Below are 18,318 nucleotides of genomic sequence, written 5' to 3'. Positions count from 1 at the left end.
AAAGGAGTAGTTCACCTCAAAATGAACATTTTGTCATTTACTTACCCTTATGTCAGTCCAAACCTGTATGAGTTTCTTTCTTACAACAGTTGTTGGCCACCATTGACTTCCATAGTAAGGAAAACAATACTAAGGAAGTCAATGGGGACCACCAACTGTTTGATTACCAGCATTCTTCAAAATATCTTATTTCATGTTCAACATAAGAAAGAAGCTTATACAGGTTTGGAAGGAAATGAGGGTGAGTAAATAATGACAATTTTAATTTTGGGGTGAACTATTCCTTTAAGTTGTTCTGAGAAGGCTTAATGTTATTAATGCTGTGTTAATTTGTATGTTTGTGCCTTACAGTCTGTGGAAAACGTAGTTGGGTTTTGCAAAGATCTAAAAGATTCAGGTCTGCACTCATCGCCACTGCAGTTCACCCTTCAGTGTGCCCTGGAAGCTAAAAAGACCAGTGAGTGCAATGATGATTTAAAGTTTAAAAACAATGCTCAATCTTCAGTTATTGTCTTTTCAAATCCCAGGCTTTTAATTCAAGCTTATTTGTCAATTTTTGTTTCTTTTGTTTTAAAATATTTTGTTATAGTCATGAAAATAGCCATTGATGCTGTTATTACAATATAAATGCATAATTCAAAGATATTAACCTAATAAGAAAGATAAGGCGTTTGAAATTTTGAAACATTAATACTCGGGAGGATTATTTTAACAGGATTTAAATAATCCTGTGTTAAAAATTTCTGGGCCCAGTTCTTTCTTTTTATTTTTAGTTTATCTGATAATCTCACGACTCGATTTGTGAAATATGCTTTATTTTAAGGTATGGCTGTTGAGCTCATGAAAAGGATGAAGGAGGAGGGCTTGCCTCTCAGACATCACTACTTCTGGCCCCTGTTCACTCATTACCAGAAAGACAAGAACATTGCTGGTGAGTCCTGAGCTTCCAGCCTTATTCTTAAATACTCATCTGTACAGATATTATTGTGCATGTTGCAACCACTTACTTTCATAATCTGATGTATTGTATCTGCAATGAATTGGATTGTGAAAAGTTAGAGTTGGCCATTTATTTATTTATTTAGCTGTGGAATTGGAAAATTTGGAAAATTATTTTTTTCCTCCATAATTCTTTCAGTTTCTCTGTTCCAGACTTACAAATAAATGTTCTGACAAAAGAGCATGTCCAGATAAATCCTGCTGAAACTGCAACAGCGAGTATAAAAACATCTCATTTTTAACCGATAACCTTCATGAAACATGCAGGATCACTCTCACCTTTCTCTTCTTGTACAGTGTTTTTTTTTTTTTTTGTTTGTTTGCTCAGTGTTGAAGTCTGCACTACGTGAACGTTACATGACAGAATTTGTAGTGACTGGGTCTCATGTAAATGCGAGCGCTCTGAGGGAATTCACTTTCAATTACGTGTGCCGCTGTGCACGGCCATGAAATATTTAGTGCCATGTCACATTCTGTCCACAGGTGTCACCAGCGGGCAGACGCCCATCCCCCTTTCCACCCACCGGTTTTCCGTCCACCCGTTCACGAGTGCGGAGAGGGGGAAAAGTTCGCATTTTGATGAGGTGTGGATTTGGGCAGGCGAGTTTGAAAAAGCATATGCTAGCTTTGTCTCAGCAGCCGCGAGCGAGCGGTGCTTGTCAGATTCAAGAAGCAGTGCAGCTCATTGCTTGTGACATGGTGCGAGAAGAATGCCTTACTCCCTCACATGGCACACAACAGGCTTTTACATCTGCATCTTAAACACTCTTTGCACTAGTCACATTTTGAAAATCCACTTTTTGTCATCCACTTGCATTAGATGGTGGGTTCTTTTAAATCTCAATAACTGCAGAAAGCCACTTTAGGGCTTCCATCAACTTTAATATCCTTCTGAGGGGAATCATCTCAAGGACTAGAGGTGGGAAGTGATCTTGCCGTTTAGTTCCTCTCTGTTTCTTCATATTATATTGTTTCTGGAGCTTACTTGAACTGACACGTTTTTCTTTCTGGATTACATAAAACAGGAAGACTCAATCTGGAATGGCTTTGCTTTTTTTGTTACACATTCTGTTGTCAGATAATGTGTAGTAATAGCACTAGACTTGTGTTTCAAAACCTAGTGTCCTGTTTGTCTTCTGACCATAAAGGCAGCTGCCTTTCAAATGAATTTAAACCTCATAAGCAGTGGAATTTGTTGACTTGATTTAGCCTTTCCTAGTCTTTATTTTCTGTCTCTTATATTCTCGTATTCTTATATGCTCTTATATTCAACAACGCTGCATTTATTTGATCTTCGTTTGATCAAATACAGTAAAATCTGATATTTTATTACAATTTCAAATTACTGTTTTGTAATTGAATATATTTTAAAACATAATTTATACCTGTGACTTAAAGCTGAATTTTATCAGCATTACTTCAGTCACATGGTCATTCAGAAATCATTCTAGGTGCTCAAGAAACCTCTCAAAAAAAGTTCTTGTAAAACTGAGTTCTTGTAAAACAAAGTTCTTGTTTAACTATCAATGTTAAACATTTTTTTTTTGGAGAATTCTTTTAAGAATAGAAGTATTTTTATTTGAAATAGAAATCTACATTACAAATGTCTTCATTGTGACTTGATCAAAAAGTTTTTTCAGCAAAAAATATAATTGAACATTTATGTATATGTGCTTTCCTGTTTCAACAGGACTTCCAGTTTTACTTCTAGCAAGATATACTTTTGGCTTTTTAAAATCCATTTAATTTCAAAACTGTGCTTGGAGATACAGCTACTGTTGACAGTTTGAACTCTGACCTCTCCCTTTTAGTGCTCTTCTAGTAAGAGAGACCGCAGTCTTGGTTACTTCCCGCACTTACAGTTCAATCATCAAAGCTGGTGATGTAGCAAACAGAAACTTGGAGGTCACCCGAGAATTCATTGAACCGGATTTGTTCCATAAAAGCCCTCTCACCTACTTTCTGAATTGAGAGAAGTCTTGAATTGGCTGGTGATGTGACTGGATATCCATTTTCTATCCCCATTCACATGCTACCTATCGGCCAGCACTGTCTGGGCCAACTTTTATGGCTGACAAATGGATCAATGGATTATTTAACAGCAAAACAGGTGTGCTTCTCTCATAAAAATGAAAGAATGAATAGACAGATGACTCTCAGGCTCCATTGAGAAGAGAGTGTCTGGATGACCGTTTACGTTTGCTTGAAAGCAAAGAGCTACCGAGTTGCAAGAAAGGATGAATGAAGAAAGATGCACAGATGAGAATGAAATGGAGAGATGGGGTGGATGGATGGATGGAGCCTCCAGGTGCTTTACCTGGCTAATGCTCTCACACACCGGTTGCTGGCCGCTCCTGGTGCCAGATGCAGGTTTTAATGGCAGATAAAAGCAGCTCTTATCTTTTATTCAGGTGTGTAGGTGTCCCCTGAGTATTGCTATACAGAGTGCTAAGGACCAAGGTGAAGAGTAAACAGAACACAAATCGCTAGTTCACGTGTTCCCACACACACAAATGTTTGCCCGAGTAGGTCGAGAGACTGTTCCATATGCATGTGGTGCTTTAGGCTGGAGTGAAGGGCCTTGCTGGAGAGCCGGGTACAGGCCTGAATCCTCTGCCTTTTGAAGGAGGTGTTCCTCCAGGCCATGCCACTGGAAGACTGATGTGATGATTCTAATTATACAAGTATTTTATTTCATTTGTTTATTAATGCTTTCAATTTAAGACCTGGTTCAGTGAATTGTAAACAGCCTTGGGCTTTAAATCATGTTGCTGTTTTTTTTTTTTTTTTTTTTTAAATCGCAGAATCAGTGTATCATTAGTCTTAATGCTTATGAAAGATGTTTTTGCTTATTTCTTTCCCGTACAATAGGAAGGAATCTTTTTTTTTTTTTTTTTTTAAACCAGAAATCATGGTTTAAATATGTAATGCTGAGTCATTGCTTGGGTGGACTGAATGAACAGGCGTGATGGTGGGATGCGATTATTATATAATTATTTATTTTTTTTGTCTATATTTCCCAACCTATGATGCAAGACCTAAACTGCATAAATTCAAGGAATTTTTTTTTGACTTTGCTGTATTTGGGACAAAACATGCTCAAATCATCCTCCCAAATTTATACCGAGAATCATTCAGAAAACTGTTGTTAGCAAAAGAGAAGCTTTACAGGTAAAAAAGCAGGTTTCCCCTTTTTTGTACTTTGCTTATCACACGTATTACAAGACCATAGAGTTTCCTATTTGTCACTTAAGCTTTCATGAGAACTTGAGGGGCCTATTTTGCTCCATAGACTTCCATCTTTGAACTTTGGTGCTTGAACTTTTCTATGTCATGAATTAAATTTTAAGGTGCACATGTTTGACTAAATCACTGTTTGTTTCCTTTCAGGTGCTCTGCAAGCTCTGAGAGCCATGCAAGAACTGGGCGTCTCGTCGGACGTTGAGACTTTTAGTATCTATATCCTGCCGTCTTTCCCATCAGTGGACAGTGCCCGCACTTCTCTGAAGGTAATTGTACTGGATATATGTGTGGCTTGGTTTATGTGACTGTCTGAAACACTCTTTAACTTGGGTTGATAATTGCAGGAGGCAGGGATTGACGTGGATGCCAATATTTTGATTGCGGCAGAATTACGAACAGAAGCTTCACGTGGAAACCTTGCAGGGCTGTTCTCTCTGAGTAAGCATTAGCTTTCAAGAAAATGTACCTCTTTTCCTTTTCTTTCAATTGCTCTCTGCCTGTATATCTCATGTCTGTATATCATGCACTCTCTGGATAGATTTTTTTAGATGTACCCTTCCTATATGATAGTACTCATCACTTGGAGACTAATTGCTGTCCATCAGGACTTCACATACATAGCCACTCAAACATGCACTCTACCAAGCAGCTACATGCCCATTAGGTCATTAAAGTGATTAGAAAGTGAAAAAAGTATATACATATACACTGCGTGTATTCTGTGTATGTGAAAAATGAAGCAATGGAGTGAAGCTCCTTATCTGACCAAGGTGAATGGGGACAGATGCTGTTGAATTATGGATGGTAACTTTTCCCCTTCACAGTTGTGCCCCCTGTTGTTTCTTTTCTTCTTTTTTTTAGACTTAATTCCTGTTGGTTTAATTTGAATTCAAAAGGAGTTTTAGTACTGGAATAAAAAAAATTTTTAACCCAGAAAGTTTGACAGAAGCTCTAAATCCATAATAAGTCAACATGCAGCTCACTAAGAAAATGAGCAAGCTTTAGCTACCATGTTAACGAGGTTAAATGTTTTAAATGTTTCTGTTGTCATTACATTCATCACTTCACACTCTTGCAGTGTCTTCACCTGCTCTTCCAAACATTGACCTCAGTGCTTTCAGAGCCAGTCTGATCTCTGGATTCAGAGGGTAAGTAACAAAACAAACTCTCTGTTTGTGTGTGTGTGTGTGTGTGTGTTAGCTAGTAGAATTTTCTGCCTTTTGGCTGGACAGCCACTCACTCGTCACCTCATGCATATGGACGCAGTCATCTCTAGCCCAATTACAGTATGGGAGGAATGCAAATAAGAGTTTGTCCTCTTTGTCGCTTTGCTTCTGACGCCTCTCTGTCCGATGCTGAAAGACTACTAACTATCCTGACTGCCACTGATGATGAGATCCAAAGACTCACATGGGCATTGTAGCCATCAGCATGGCTGTCAGTGTTTATTTTTTGCCTAATTCCCCCCAGACGATCACCTCATTCCTCACACATACTCAAAAACCTGTCATGGTATTTCATTTATCACATCATTTTCTTATAGTATCACTTAGTGCACTCACTCAACTTGGATCTAAAATCAATCCCATCATGCACAATAGTTAAGGACCAGCTCTGTTTTTAACTCTGATTTGAGTGCAGAGGCCGTAGGGCAGCAGATGATGCTGTCCTCTGTATTTAGCAAAGCATTTAGATGTGAAAGCGTAGCAGGGAGGTTGCCGGCAGCGATGGATGTCAGGTTTGTAATTGGGGTTGTCAGAAGGGTAGAGGGGGTTGTCGGGGCCCTGTCTCCTCAGTGACCTGCTCTTGTAATAATCAAGGTCAGGAGATAATTTAATCATTAAACAATGGTGAATCTTTTTTCCTTCCTCGTTTCCCTGCTGTCCACTGTCAACACTCCCTACCACTGCTGCATCTTTGTTGTTGAACTGTATATGAATGTGCATTTGTGCATATATGTGACCACTGAGGCTCTAGAAACCTTATTTTTTTAAAAGATATACTTTAAATATATCATGATATTAAATGATGACTATTATCATCACTCAAAACATATTATATGTGTATATATAAAAGTTGTAGGTAGGGGTGTTAATACAGCAAGGATGTATTAAATTGATCAAAAGTGACCGTAAAGAGATTTATAATGTTACAAAATATTTATATATGTTCTTTTGAACTTTATATACATCAAACAATCCTGGAGAAAATGAATTCCAGTTTCGGAAATTTGCAACAGTACTGTTTTTAACATTGATAATAATAAGAAATATTTCTTATTCACCATATCAGCATATTAGAATGGTTTCTGAAAGATCATGCGACACTGAAGACTGGAGTAATGATGCTGAAAATTCAGCTTTGTCATCACAGCAATAAATAACATTCAGTTCATTTCAGTTCACATTTATTTAGATAGCTCTTTTCACAATACATATAGTTTCAAAGCAATCAAAATATGAAATGTCATTTTAAAATCTAATAATTCACAATATTTTTGTTTTTATTGTATTTTTGATCAAATAAATGCAGCCATGGTGAGCATAATAAAACTCCTTATACAGTTATCATGGGTAACTGGAAAATCATGGAAAGAATTCATGAAGATTCATTGGTCAAAAAGTGTGAGGACCCCGCTATATGTTCTGACTGGTCAAATGAAGCCCAGTCACACCAAATATGTACTTGATCTTGAAATCACACTCTGACAGATGATCATCCAAAGTATTTTGTTTGAAAGTTGCATGTTTTTGTCCGTCTGTGTGAGAGTCATCTCTGATCCTCTACTGCCCCCTACAGGTTTCACAATGTGGAGCTTATGGCAAAGGTAAGCATGAAACCAAGTGATTTTAAGAAAGATGGTGAAAAACAAATGAAAAGAACTTTTGTTAAAGTGACCTTCATTCAATTCAAGTTTATTTGTATAGTGCTTTTTACAATACAAATCGTTGCAAAGCTCTCTACAGGAATTTAAGTTTCCACAATATATTTATATATTGCAGAACCTTAATATGTTTAACTTATGGCAAAATTTGGTAATTCTGTATGTTGTCTGAGCATCGTCTGATTTTACAGATTACAGAGCTTCTCTATAAAGACCCTCGGTTCAATAGTGCTGACCCTGAAACTTCAGGTAAGTTGTTTAACACTCTTTAACATTCTGTATTTGCCTGTTCATGTTTCTGTATTTAACGTTTATTTAAAATGAAAATTGGTTGCACAGGGGGGGACCCCCCCCCCCTTTTTCTTTTTAACTTTTCAGTTGATTTTAAATGCTCCTGCAGTGACAAATTCATTCAAAGTACAATATTTCAGTCTTTCAGTTAATGTAATAAAAATATTGTTATAGAAAAATAGGTTTTAATAAGCTGTAGCATGCCATACTAAATAATTTTTTATGCTGCTTTATCACTTTTTTCTTTTATTTATTCTCTTGTTTAATTCACATAATGTCTATGACGATCTGAGCTGATAGCCAGTATAATATCAGCTCTTGTGCTGGTTGGGAAACATTGCACTATTAAATCTCAATGCATATATGTCCTCTGAGCTGGTTTCACTGACAGTATCGTGTGTGTACACTGAGGTCTGTTGGGCCACTGGCAGTGATGGAGTGTATCCTGACAGCTGTACTTTGCATTAAGTGTATGTGTCTGATGCAGTCTGAATAGTAGCTGTGTGCATGTTTATGTGAGTGCTGTCTGCTTGCTGACTCTGCGCTGAGTTAACAGAGCTTCCGCGAGTCGTCTCGCTGCACTGGAGCTGGCCTCCGCGCTGGTGTCCAGGCAGGTGGGAGCGATAGAGACGGTCTCTCTGTCTCATCCCATCACCATGCACAACACAAATGTGTGCGTGAGGCTGTCAGCTGCCAGCCACTTGTTAAAGCAGACTTCAGTCAAGTCTGCAGCAAACTGCTTGTGTCAGCATAACACACACACACGGTTTAGGAGCTTATTTGCTGGATTGCAGTATTTTTGTTGTAATGACTATTAATGAATTTATAGAAAGTAGAAAGTGTCAAATTGGTTCTTCTCTCCTTTTTGTAGAAAATGTGGCCTACTTCCTTTACAACCTGATTGATTCCATGAACGAGACAGAGGTGCACTCCAAAGAAGAGCAGATTAGGGAGTACTTCAGCTTGCTTAAGAACATGGTACGTTGGCAAACACTCAACTCAAGTATAGTGTCGTGAACTGTTCGGTATGCCTGTTAAATCGAATCGGTCTAGGACCCCAGCAGATACATAATCACAATGCCTTATGATCAGATAAAAACATATGTACACTATATGTCGTTCAAAATTTGGGATCAATAAGTTGTTTCAGCAAGAATGCATTAAATGTGAGTGACAGTAAAAACTTATGTTAAAAAAAATTAGTTTACCTAAATGCTGTTCTTTTTGAATCAGGAGAAAAAATATTACAGTTCACAAAAATATTTTAGAAAAAACAAGCATTTTAGAAAGATTTCTGAAGGTTCGTGTGACAGTGAAGAAGACTAGAGTAATGGCTGCTGAAAATTCAGCTTTTTTCAACACCGGAATGACGTTATAAATTATATAAAAGAGGTCCTATTATGCCTTTTCACTTTTTGAATTTTAGTCAGTATGTAATGTGTATGTTTGAGATTTGTAACTTTGTAGATCTTTTTATGCCCAAAGTCCTCTCCAAAGGGTGATATTTTGTTTTTAAAAAAGAACTACAACAAATGAGCCGTTTGGACTACGTTGTTTTCCTGTATTTGTGACATCACAAAAATCAATCCCGCCTACGGAAATTCGACTGGTTGGCGGGTGCGGAGAACGCTTGGTTGAGCACTGCACGTTTCAAAATAGTTTTTATATCATTGTATTTCTGAAGGAAACCGACTGTCTTCAGAAAATTTTAGATGTCATTTTCATTTAATCTTGCATGTAATATGAGCAGAGCTCTGTTTTGTGTACAGCGTTACCGGGGAAACCGCAGTTTCAGTGCAATTCATGTTATGATGTTATTAAAGAACAATAAACATAATACATATATCCATTTCACTTATCTGTACATAGTCAATGCAGTTATTTTTAAGCTGTTGTTGACATCCCATCTAAAACGTGATTTAGCCAAAAAAACAACAACAATACCATTACCACTTTAATATGTCTTGCAGTATCCATGCGTTCAAAGGTTCTGCACGATCCTCTTGTTCAATATTCTTGAGGTCTGAATTGATATGGCAATATGGCAATCACAACTGACTGGGACAGCTAACCAATCACAACACATTTAGTTTTTTGGAAGGCGGGCCTTCATCAAACCCGGAACTAATCGAGTCGTTTGTGTCAGGCTGGGGAGAAAGCTATTGTAATAATGTAAATTATGTGAAAAATAATGCGATTTTCGAACCACCAAACATGAGAGCATGTTCTAGTACACTCCCAAAGACTTTGTAAAAGAGCATAATAGGAACACTTTAAGAGTTTAGAAAACTCTTAAATTGTAATGTTTCACAAAAGTAATGTTTTATTTTGATCAAATGGCAGTATGCTAAGCTACTGTAGTGCACAGAGCTTTTAGCTATACAAAATAAAAGCTACTTAACACAGAACAAGACATGTTTAATTCTGCATCTATAGTTTTATTTGCTACAAAATGCAACATTATTCATAATACAGTAGTATAAAGAATAACATACAAACAGAAGAACTGAAGCAAAGCTAAAGATCATTTGTTACTTTAAGAAATTATAATTCGTTAAATTGTTAGCTCAGTAGTTATGATGTTGATCATTTCTCTTCTTTCAGAATATCAGCATCTCGCCAAACATCTTCAGAGGAATCAGGAACATTATGGAGTCCTACCAAGTTCCAGAACTTGTCAAGGTATTTTATAAGTAGTCGTTTTTAGTTACTATACTTGGAGATATGAATCTGACACCATTCACACATCTTTCAGAGGGTGTGCTAGTACTTTTCTAAGTGAAAATACTTTTTTTTTTTTTTGCCTGGTAGACAATAAAATGGCCACAAAAAAAACCGCATTGTGCATTAATTAGCATTAGCTAATTAATTAATTGCATAGCAACACCCTGGCATCACACAGATTTTTGCATAGCAAACACCACTAAATGTTTTCTTCAAAAACTTTACAAATCTGTTTTTAATCATTTTATTCGCATGTGAGAAGGTCATATTTTTTTTTTTCAGGATGTCCTTGCTCTTGTGGATAAAAAGGACAATGGGTTGGAGACTGATGCAACACTGCTTAGAGTAAGTATTTGTATGTATATATTTTTTAACCAAAAGTGCTCAATCCATTAGCTGAGCTGTGTCAGTCAAATATCCTCATGTTTTTGTTAGGGTTTGGAGGGGAAACTTTCATTCCTGGAGAAGACCCTGGCAGAGCTGAAAGCTGAGGGCAGGCCAGCCAGTTCCACCCTCAAAAAAGTAATCACTGTCCTGTGCGCCGAGGAGGTGAGGCCTATTATTCTCATAAATACTCATCAGTATATTTAGTGTTCTGGACACTTATTACTATCTTTATAGACATTTATAGCAGTCAATTGATTTGGTTGAACCAATTATGCACCTTATTTTTAACGCATGGGTGGGTTCAGACATTAACTTGAATGTGCAAGACTTCAGTCTCCAGTTATTTTAGCTATACAACAATTTTATTCTGCTAGTTTATTACCTACAGTGGCTAATGAAGTCCCACACATTCACAGAAAATAGCTTGGTTCCACATTATAATATATGGTGGATGTTGGTCTGTCTCTAGTCACCATTCAAAACCATTTATCAGTATTTGTGTATACATGTTTGGAGTTTGTTTTCCATAACTTTATATCTCTCATTAGAAATTGGAGCGAGCGCTGGAGCTTAAAACTCAGTATGAAGCAGATATGACTCCTGCCTCATATGCCATGCTCATCAACTTGTGCTGCCGCCATGACAATGCTGGGGAAGCCCTCAAGCTAAAGATGGAATTGTAAGTTAGGCGTACACATTATCACTGTCATACAAACATCCTTGTTTGAACAGTCTCATGAGTGCTCATTAACATGCTAAGTGTAGAGTGAATGTCAAAATTATCAGTGAATAATAACTTTAAATTTGCTTTTGGTCAGACAATCACCGTCCTATATGAGTCGTTTGAAGCACTTTTGTGGTGTTTATTATTTATTTACTTTTGGACATTTGAAAAAAAAAAACAAAAAAAACAATTACCTTTTTTTTCCACAAATGAAATCAATTCAGAAGGATTTGTAACAACATGAGGGGGTGAGCAATTTATGACAGTTTAAGTCTTAAGTGAAGTATCCCTTTGAATTTGGAACATTCGCAGCACAAAGAATGTGACTTCAAAATTCATTTGTCAACCTGTTTACTCTTCTTTGGCGTTTCAGGGCTCGCAAGGACTCTGAGGTAGCGCTGGATGCTCAGAAGTATGTGGCCTTGGTCCGAGTGCTATCCAAACACGGCAAGCTGGAAGGTTAGTGGTCGTGTCTGTACCCGTGTGAAAGCATCAGGCCCTGTTGAAATAATTACAGATGTCCTCTTATTTTCACCATCCCGGATTAAAGAAATAATTACGTTTAGTTTGTCACAAATAATGTGGGCCGTCACATTAGGTGTGCCTTGCCTCACTTTTTAAACCACTTAGGACGTCAAGGTACCAATGAGCATTTTGTATTACTTATCACGGTGCTATCAAAAGCTTGCCACTTGCTTAATTAGTTTCTAGGCAGTGTTCAGCGTAAGCGGCTGTGAGAGCACGTCTACGTGCAAGAGTAAGGTCCGAGACACCTGTCTATCCGCATGGAGACATTAATCAGACATTATCTGAATTCCACGGTGAATTTCTCCATGCTCATGTAAGACGCAATTACAATAAAAGTGTTTCCTCTTTGCTTTGTGCACACAGTGATGGTGAAAATACACGCTCCGTCTCTCTTTTCACGATGTGTGTCACTCTTTGGCTGCCCCCTCCTTCTCGCTCGGACTCATCCTGTCACTGAGCGAGGGAAAATTACAGGACCGGCTGCACTTTAACAGAATTACCGAAATCCGTCCTGATACTAATGGCATATCATGTCAGGGAAAGTGCTTGAGTATTTCACACACACACGCACATTTGCATGTGAATTCAGGCAAAAGTGTGTGATGAGGGAAGTGTGTGTGTGTATGTATATGTGTGTCCATCAGAGCGAGCCAGTGGCCATTAGCCTGCCGGTGTGCGCTTGCAGCTTGTCATTCACATTAACACACCTCAGCGCCCCAGCCTGCCCGCATCACCGCCACAACCCAATCCGCTTGAAGATCATGACTCGTGGCACCTTGGCGCACTGGCTGGCCTGGCTTTTAATGGCCTTGTTTTTGTTTGAAACCCTTTCCTTGCCTCTTGTTCCTTCCTCCTCCTTTTTTTCCCCCCTTGTTTCCTTACATTTGTTACGGAGTTCGTAAAACACCGTTGCCGGTTCACAGGCTGGCAAAAGGCCGTGGAATGAGCTGGAGGACTAATGGGCTGTGTGATATTTGTTTACCTCAGTGTGTGTGGTATCAGTCAGTGGGCCGGGATGCTTCGCTGCTAGCCGTCCATTCGGGCCCATTTACCACCAGCAGCTGATTGGGTGTGATTAGTGGTTCTGTCAGAAGAGAAGGATTTGAGCTGTCTGCCGTCACAGAGCTTTCTCATATGGCTGAAGTTCAGCTTGGTTGCTGTTTGTGGTCCAGCGATGTGTGAACCGTACTCCATATGACCAGAGAGTGGTCTAAGGGGCTTCATTTGGGACTCAGAAGTTTGTCTTGCTCGTCCATCCATAACCTCAGGACACGCTTATCAGGAAGTCCTAGTATTGTGCAGAAGTTTACACACCTTGTGGCCTAGTGCTTGTTCACTGACACATTGAGCTGTGATATTTAAAGGGTTAATTTCTCCAAAAATTTAAATTAGCCCATGTTTTACTCACCCTCAAAGCATCCTAGGTGTATATGACTTTCTTCTTTCAGACAAATCCAATCGGAGTTATATTAAAAATTGTCCTGGCTCTTCCAAGCGTTAGAATGTCAGGTGGGTGTTTTTTTTTTTTTTAACAGTCTGAAAGTAGTCAAATAAAGCGCATCAAGCAATCATAAAATGTGCCTCACACGGCTCCAGGGGGTGAAATAAAGCTTCCTGTAGTGAATCCATTTTTGTAAGAAAAATATCCGTATTTCAAACATAATAAACACTTTTCTCTCACTTCTGTTAACTGTCGTACGTGGAAGCCGTTAAGGCCAAGAGGAGACTGGTTTTCTTTTGCTAAAGTAAGGAAACATTGCTTTCTTTGCTCCTGTAAGCAAACTTGCGAGACTTGCATATCTCACAGGCGTGCGTGCGTGAAGTATATGTCCTACATCCGGAATGGCTTCCACGAATGACAGTTAGCAGAAGTGAGAGAAAAGTGTTTATAATGTTTTAAATATTGATATTTTTCTTACAAAAATGCATTGATTCGCTACAGGAGGCCTTTATTCTCCCCCCCCCCCCCCCCCAGAGCTGTGTGAGGCATGTTTTGTTATGGATGGATGCGCTTTATTTGACTACTTTTGGACTGCTGAAAAGAAAAACACTGCCATTTTAATGCTTGGAAGAGCAAGGATAATTTTTAATACAGCTCCGATTGGATTCGTCTGAAAGAAGAAAGTCATATACACATAGGATTCCTTGAGGGTGAGTAAAACATGGGCTAATTGTCATTTTTGGGTGAACTAACCCTTTAAAGACTGTTCTGCTCACAATTTGTATTCTAAAACGTAGACATCTTCCTGACTTCTAAAACAGCGTAAATGACTCAATCACACTGCTCACTCAACTTATAAAATGAGCACACTCAAAACTCAACACTGTTGTATGGATTTAAATCGAGAACAACCGTGACTGATTACCTTTTCAGATGAAATCTCATCTTAAACCAAGCAGTTATGAGATGAATCACCACACTACACTAAAAATGAAGTATGTGTAACGTTACTTAAATGCTTTTATACTTAAATGTAGGGCTGTTGCGATTCCTCAATTAGATTTGAGTACTCCATTATAATTTTTTTATTTTTTTTTAAATCCTTGATTGCAATTTGCCCATGTCGATTAATGCTGTTGCACACAAACAGTTATCATTTACATGCACGGACCATCTCAAACTCCATCTTTGCATATTGCTGAGTTTGGGTTTATTATAAGTTATTATTGTCTCATTGCTATTAGTAGCTGAGTATCTCTTCAGAAAGCCGTGGCGCAGACTGCTGCGAATGAAACTGAAAGTAAGTCACACACATTCATCTTCATTAAAAGTAGTGAGACTAATCTATCTTTCCAGTGCTGATGCCGCGCTCTCTCCTGTTGCGGTCTCTGATATTGAAATGAGCTGATAATGAATAAAATGCAGCACATATCTATTGCTTTCATTGACGTGAACTCCATTAAATTTGTATGTAGCGCAAGAATTGAAGAACGGATTTATATCCGTGTTGCAAAGACACATTTATGTGGTCAAGTGTACATGGAAACATTTTAACAAATAAGATGGATATCCGATCAGAGAAAACACATGAAGTGACCAGGTGTAAACAGGCCCTAAAGGTTCCAAAGCAAAATCACCCAGCAGCATTACATCTTTCCCCCCACTTCTCTTACTAATCATTACTAGATTAATAATCACAGTATAGCTGTTTTTTAAATTTTATCTTTGTTGTTATAAATGAGAACCGATGCAAAAAATAAACACAATAAGAAAAAGAAACAAGTGTATTATCTGCTTTTTTCATTTGACATCTAAACACAAGCCTTCGAGTAAGAAAAACAAATAGTAAAATGTAAAAATCACTTAAGTGTGTTCATTAAAAATAAATCGATTATTAAAACTACAAAAGCAGTTCAGTCAAGCAGCGAGTGAGTCCCTCTTTTCTTCTATTGTTTGATTAATATTGAGACAGATGGCCTATATTAAGACATAGTGTAATGCACGGATCTGATATAATGTTACACAGCCGATGTTTTTCCCCAAAAGTTCTGCTGAAGACGTTCACTTAAGATATCCACCTTTTTCTTGCTGTAAAAATGGGCATGGCCATTTGTAAATTCTGTGGGTCTAGCTTCCGGTCTCATCCGCATCCAGCTATTTTTAGCTGTACAAAACAGTTTATTTTGCTGCTTGATATTGAAAACTGGTATGTCTTACCATATTATTTTAATGTATTATATTAATAAAGAACACTCTGGTTTATTGTACAAACAGTTTTACTGTTTACTGCAAGTTATTCTTCTCGTTATTTACCTATAGCGGCTAATGACCCAGAAGTCTCACCCATATATAGGCTTACTTCTGTGTTGAAGAAAAAGGTGGATAATAGATTATGTATGTGTGTTTACTTAATTATATTTAGATTACTTAAATATATCTACTGTAAATCTGTGTATGTGTATCGGGATAGCGCGCCCTCTGTGTCTATCATCTTTATGCATGCGCTTCGGATGAGAGGCAATGCAAGAAGTGAGCGAAGAAAAGGTACTCCTTTCAGAAAATGTACAAATAAAGATACTTTTAGATGTTTAAGTACTGTTTGGAGCACTGGGCTCGCTAGACGATTTTCCCATTTTTGAGAAAATCTATTACTCTAATTATTACTCATTTTGCCAGCAAGGGTCACAGTTGTTAGTGACAGCCCTACTTAAATGAATTACCATTTACAAAAAACAGATCAAATTAGATATAGTATATTATTAATTAAATAGGTTTGTTAATGTAATAGTTTAGTTCAAATAAATCTAAATTTTAACAGTTTAATAGATCTAACATATAAATTTGTTTACATGCTTCGATTCTGGAAGTGGACTGTCACTTTTGTAATAAAGTTGTAATGAGCATTACTTATGACTGACTCGTATATATGTTTACGGTAGGTTTGTCTAGGAAATTTTATTTTGAATATAAGGGTTGATATCTCTATAGAGAAAGTGAATAGGAGATCCAAGCAAATGTTTTTTTTATTGGCAAATACTTGAGTAGAACACTTAAAGGTACATTAAAGCAATTTGTCCTGTTCTGCATGACTTTCATCCAGCTTTAGCACATAGCCTCCGTTTTATATGGCATAAATCAGTGTGCTCTGTACAACAATGCTTGCAAAGCCCTGGGCTGTAAGAAAAGTACATGGTTGAGTGCCTAGAGCGACGGCCCAAGAATCAAGAGGTTGTTAGTTCTAATCCCCTAGTGGGTATCACTGTCACGACGCCCTCCGGCGATCCACTTAACCTCCATTGCTTCAATTCATATCCAGCTGTTAACACATAACATGTGGCACTTTTTAGACAAGAGCGCTTCTTAAATGACAAGCCTCTATTTAAATGGGTTGACTGCTGGGATCTTGATAAAACAATCCTCAAAAATTAAAAAGGCAGTAAAGGATGAGATCTGTGCTCGAATAACAGTGTGACTGAGTAGATAAGTGAACAGAGCTTTATCATACAAAAGCAGCCTCTTAAAAACTCAGCATGACCCTGCTGAACCTCCTGTTCCCCGCTTCACTGTTCCTTTTGGCTCATCACTTTTGCTGACAGTACGGAGCGCTGCGCTGGATTTGCATAACAACAGGACAAAAATTACAGGGTGATGAAGTGACAGATTGGAATTTGTGGGCTAAAACAAGCTGGATGTCTCTGTTTGAGTGTATGTGCGCATGTGTGTGGAGACTGAAGTGAACTGTGTTACTGTAGGTCGGCCTGCATTGTATATTACCCTGTGCATACCGTTACTCTCCATATTTGAGGTCCTAGTTATTGTCAAAACACTGTAGGAATACCGTTTCACAGTTTAAGATGCAACTGTAAGTGGGCATTTGTAGGTTGATTTCCATCTGTACAGTATTTGTGGGTTCGTAGGATTTGTTGCCAGGCTGTATTTAATAGATCAAAAATACAGTAATGGTGTGAAATATTACAATTTAAAATAAATGTTTCTAAAATAAGTTATTCCTGTAATGAAAAGCTGAAGTTTCAGCAGTCATTACTGTAGTTTTAAGTGTCGCAGGATCCTTCAGGAAATCAATCCAGTATGAAACTCACTTAAAGAGTTTAGTATAAATTTTGCCAGAAAAAGTTTTAGAATTTTTATCATATGTCAATGTAAAAATCTTGTGTAATATAACTTGTGCTTGTTTGTTTGCTGGGTTTTATTGTATTTGTTATACTTGTATTTTTTTAAATTGTTTTTGCCATGAAAATAGCCTAAAATGCTGACATGGCATTAAATAAAAAGACTACTAAATCCAGTATGATGATTTGGTGCTTAAGAAACATTTATTATTAGTAGTGTTGAAAACAGTTGTGCTGCTTAATGGTGTGAGGCGATGAATAATAGGAAGTCTTTTGATTATTAGATGTTGGAAAACACAGCATTTATTTGAAATAGAAATATTTTGTAATATCTTTACTGTCACTTTTGATCAATTTAATACATCCTTGCCGAATAAAAGTATTAATTTATTTAAAAAAACATCTTACAATGGCAAGGGTTTACGAACTTTTTATGAATTAGTCAATATAATTGCAACTGTTTGGTGACCCTAGTGGGATAGAAATTATACAGCTATATTTCACCTTCAAAGGTGATTTGTGTGTTTTTAATCATTATTTTTCATTTAAAATATGTTCTGCATATTAAAGTTTTAAAAATATTTAAAGATAAATGATATGCTGCATATTCATTTTATTAGCTGCTCTTCACTTCAGTGTAGGGGTGGGCAAAATGGAAAAAATATCACATCACGATTTTTTTAGAAATATTATGATTCACGATTTGATCACGATTCTTTGTACTATTTTGCAAGTTGTCTGAGCATTACAACCAAACTAATTTCCCTATTATAAAGACAAAGCCTTTCAAGGTAACAAAAAAAAAAAGAAGAATGGCAGATATTTAGGCCAAAGTGGGTGAAGATAAAAATCTTTGTCATTATTTTATCTTTGTTATTAAAAAAATAAGAACAAAGATGCACATTACAACTACACATAATATACAAATAAAACAAGTGCTTTATTTTCAGGTTCTGTAGGTGTATTT

General features: G+C 37.3%; 1 protein-coding gene across 1 annotated transcript in view; it reads left to right on the top strand.

Moving 5' to 3' along the window:
- The window catches only part of lrpprc (leucine-rich pentatricopeptide repeat containing), a 55,494-nt gene that overhangs the window by 7,965 nt on the left and 29,211 nt on the right, over positions 1-18,318 (top strand). Inside the window, exons 10-22 of the mRNA XM_079439737.1 lie at positions 352-457; positions 824-931; positions 4,390-4,508; positions 4,587-4,680; positions 5,321-5,390; positions 7,042-7,069; positions 7,318-7,375; positions 8,289-8,395; positions 10,022-10,099; positions 10,424-10,486; positions 10,577-10,690; positions 11,077-11,207; positions 11,626-11,711. Coding sequence (XP_079295863.1) covers positions 352-457; positions 824-931; positions 4,390-4,508; positions 4,587-4,680; positions 5,321-5,390; positions 7,042-7,069; positions 7,318-7,375; positions 8,289-8,395; positions 10,022-10,099; positions 10,424-10,486; positions 10,577-10,690; positions 11,077-11,207; positions 11,626-11,711 — 1,162 coding nt within the window. The remainder of the gene's footprint in view (positions 1-351; positions 458-823; positions 932-4,389; positions 4,509-4,586; positions 4,681-5,320; positions 5,391-7,041; positions 7,070-7,317; positions 7,376-8,288; positions 8,396-10,021; positions 10,100-10,423; positions 10,487-10,576; positions 10,691-11,076; positions 11,208-11,625; positions 11,712-18,318) is intronic.

The sequence above is a fragment of the Barbus barbus genome (genome assembly GCF_936440315.1).
Source record: "Barbus barbus genome assembly, chromosome: 18".
NCBI lineage: Eukaryota > Metazoa > Chordata > Actinopteri > Cypriniformes > Cyprinidae > Barbus > Barbus barbus.
Note: the sequence above shows the minus strand (reverse complement) of the source record. Positions and strands in the feature narration are given on the sequence as shown.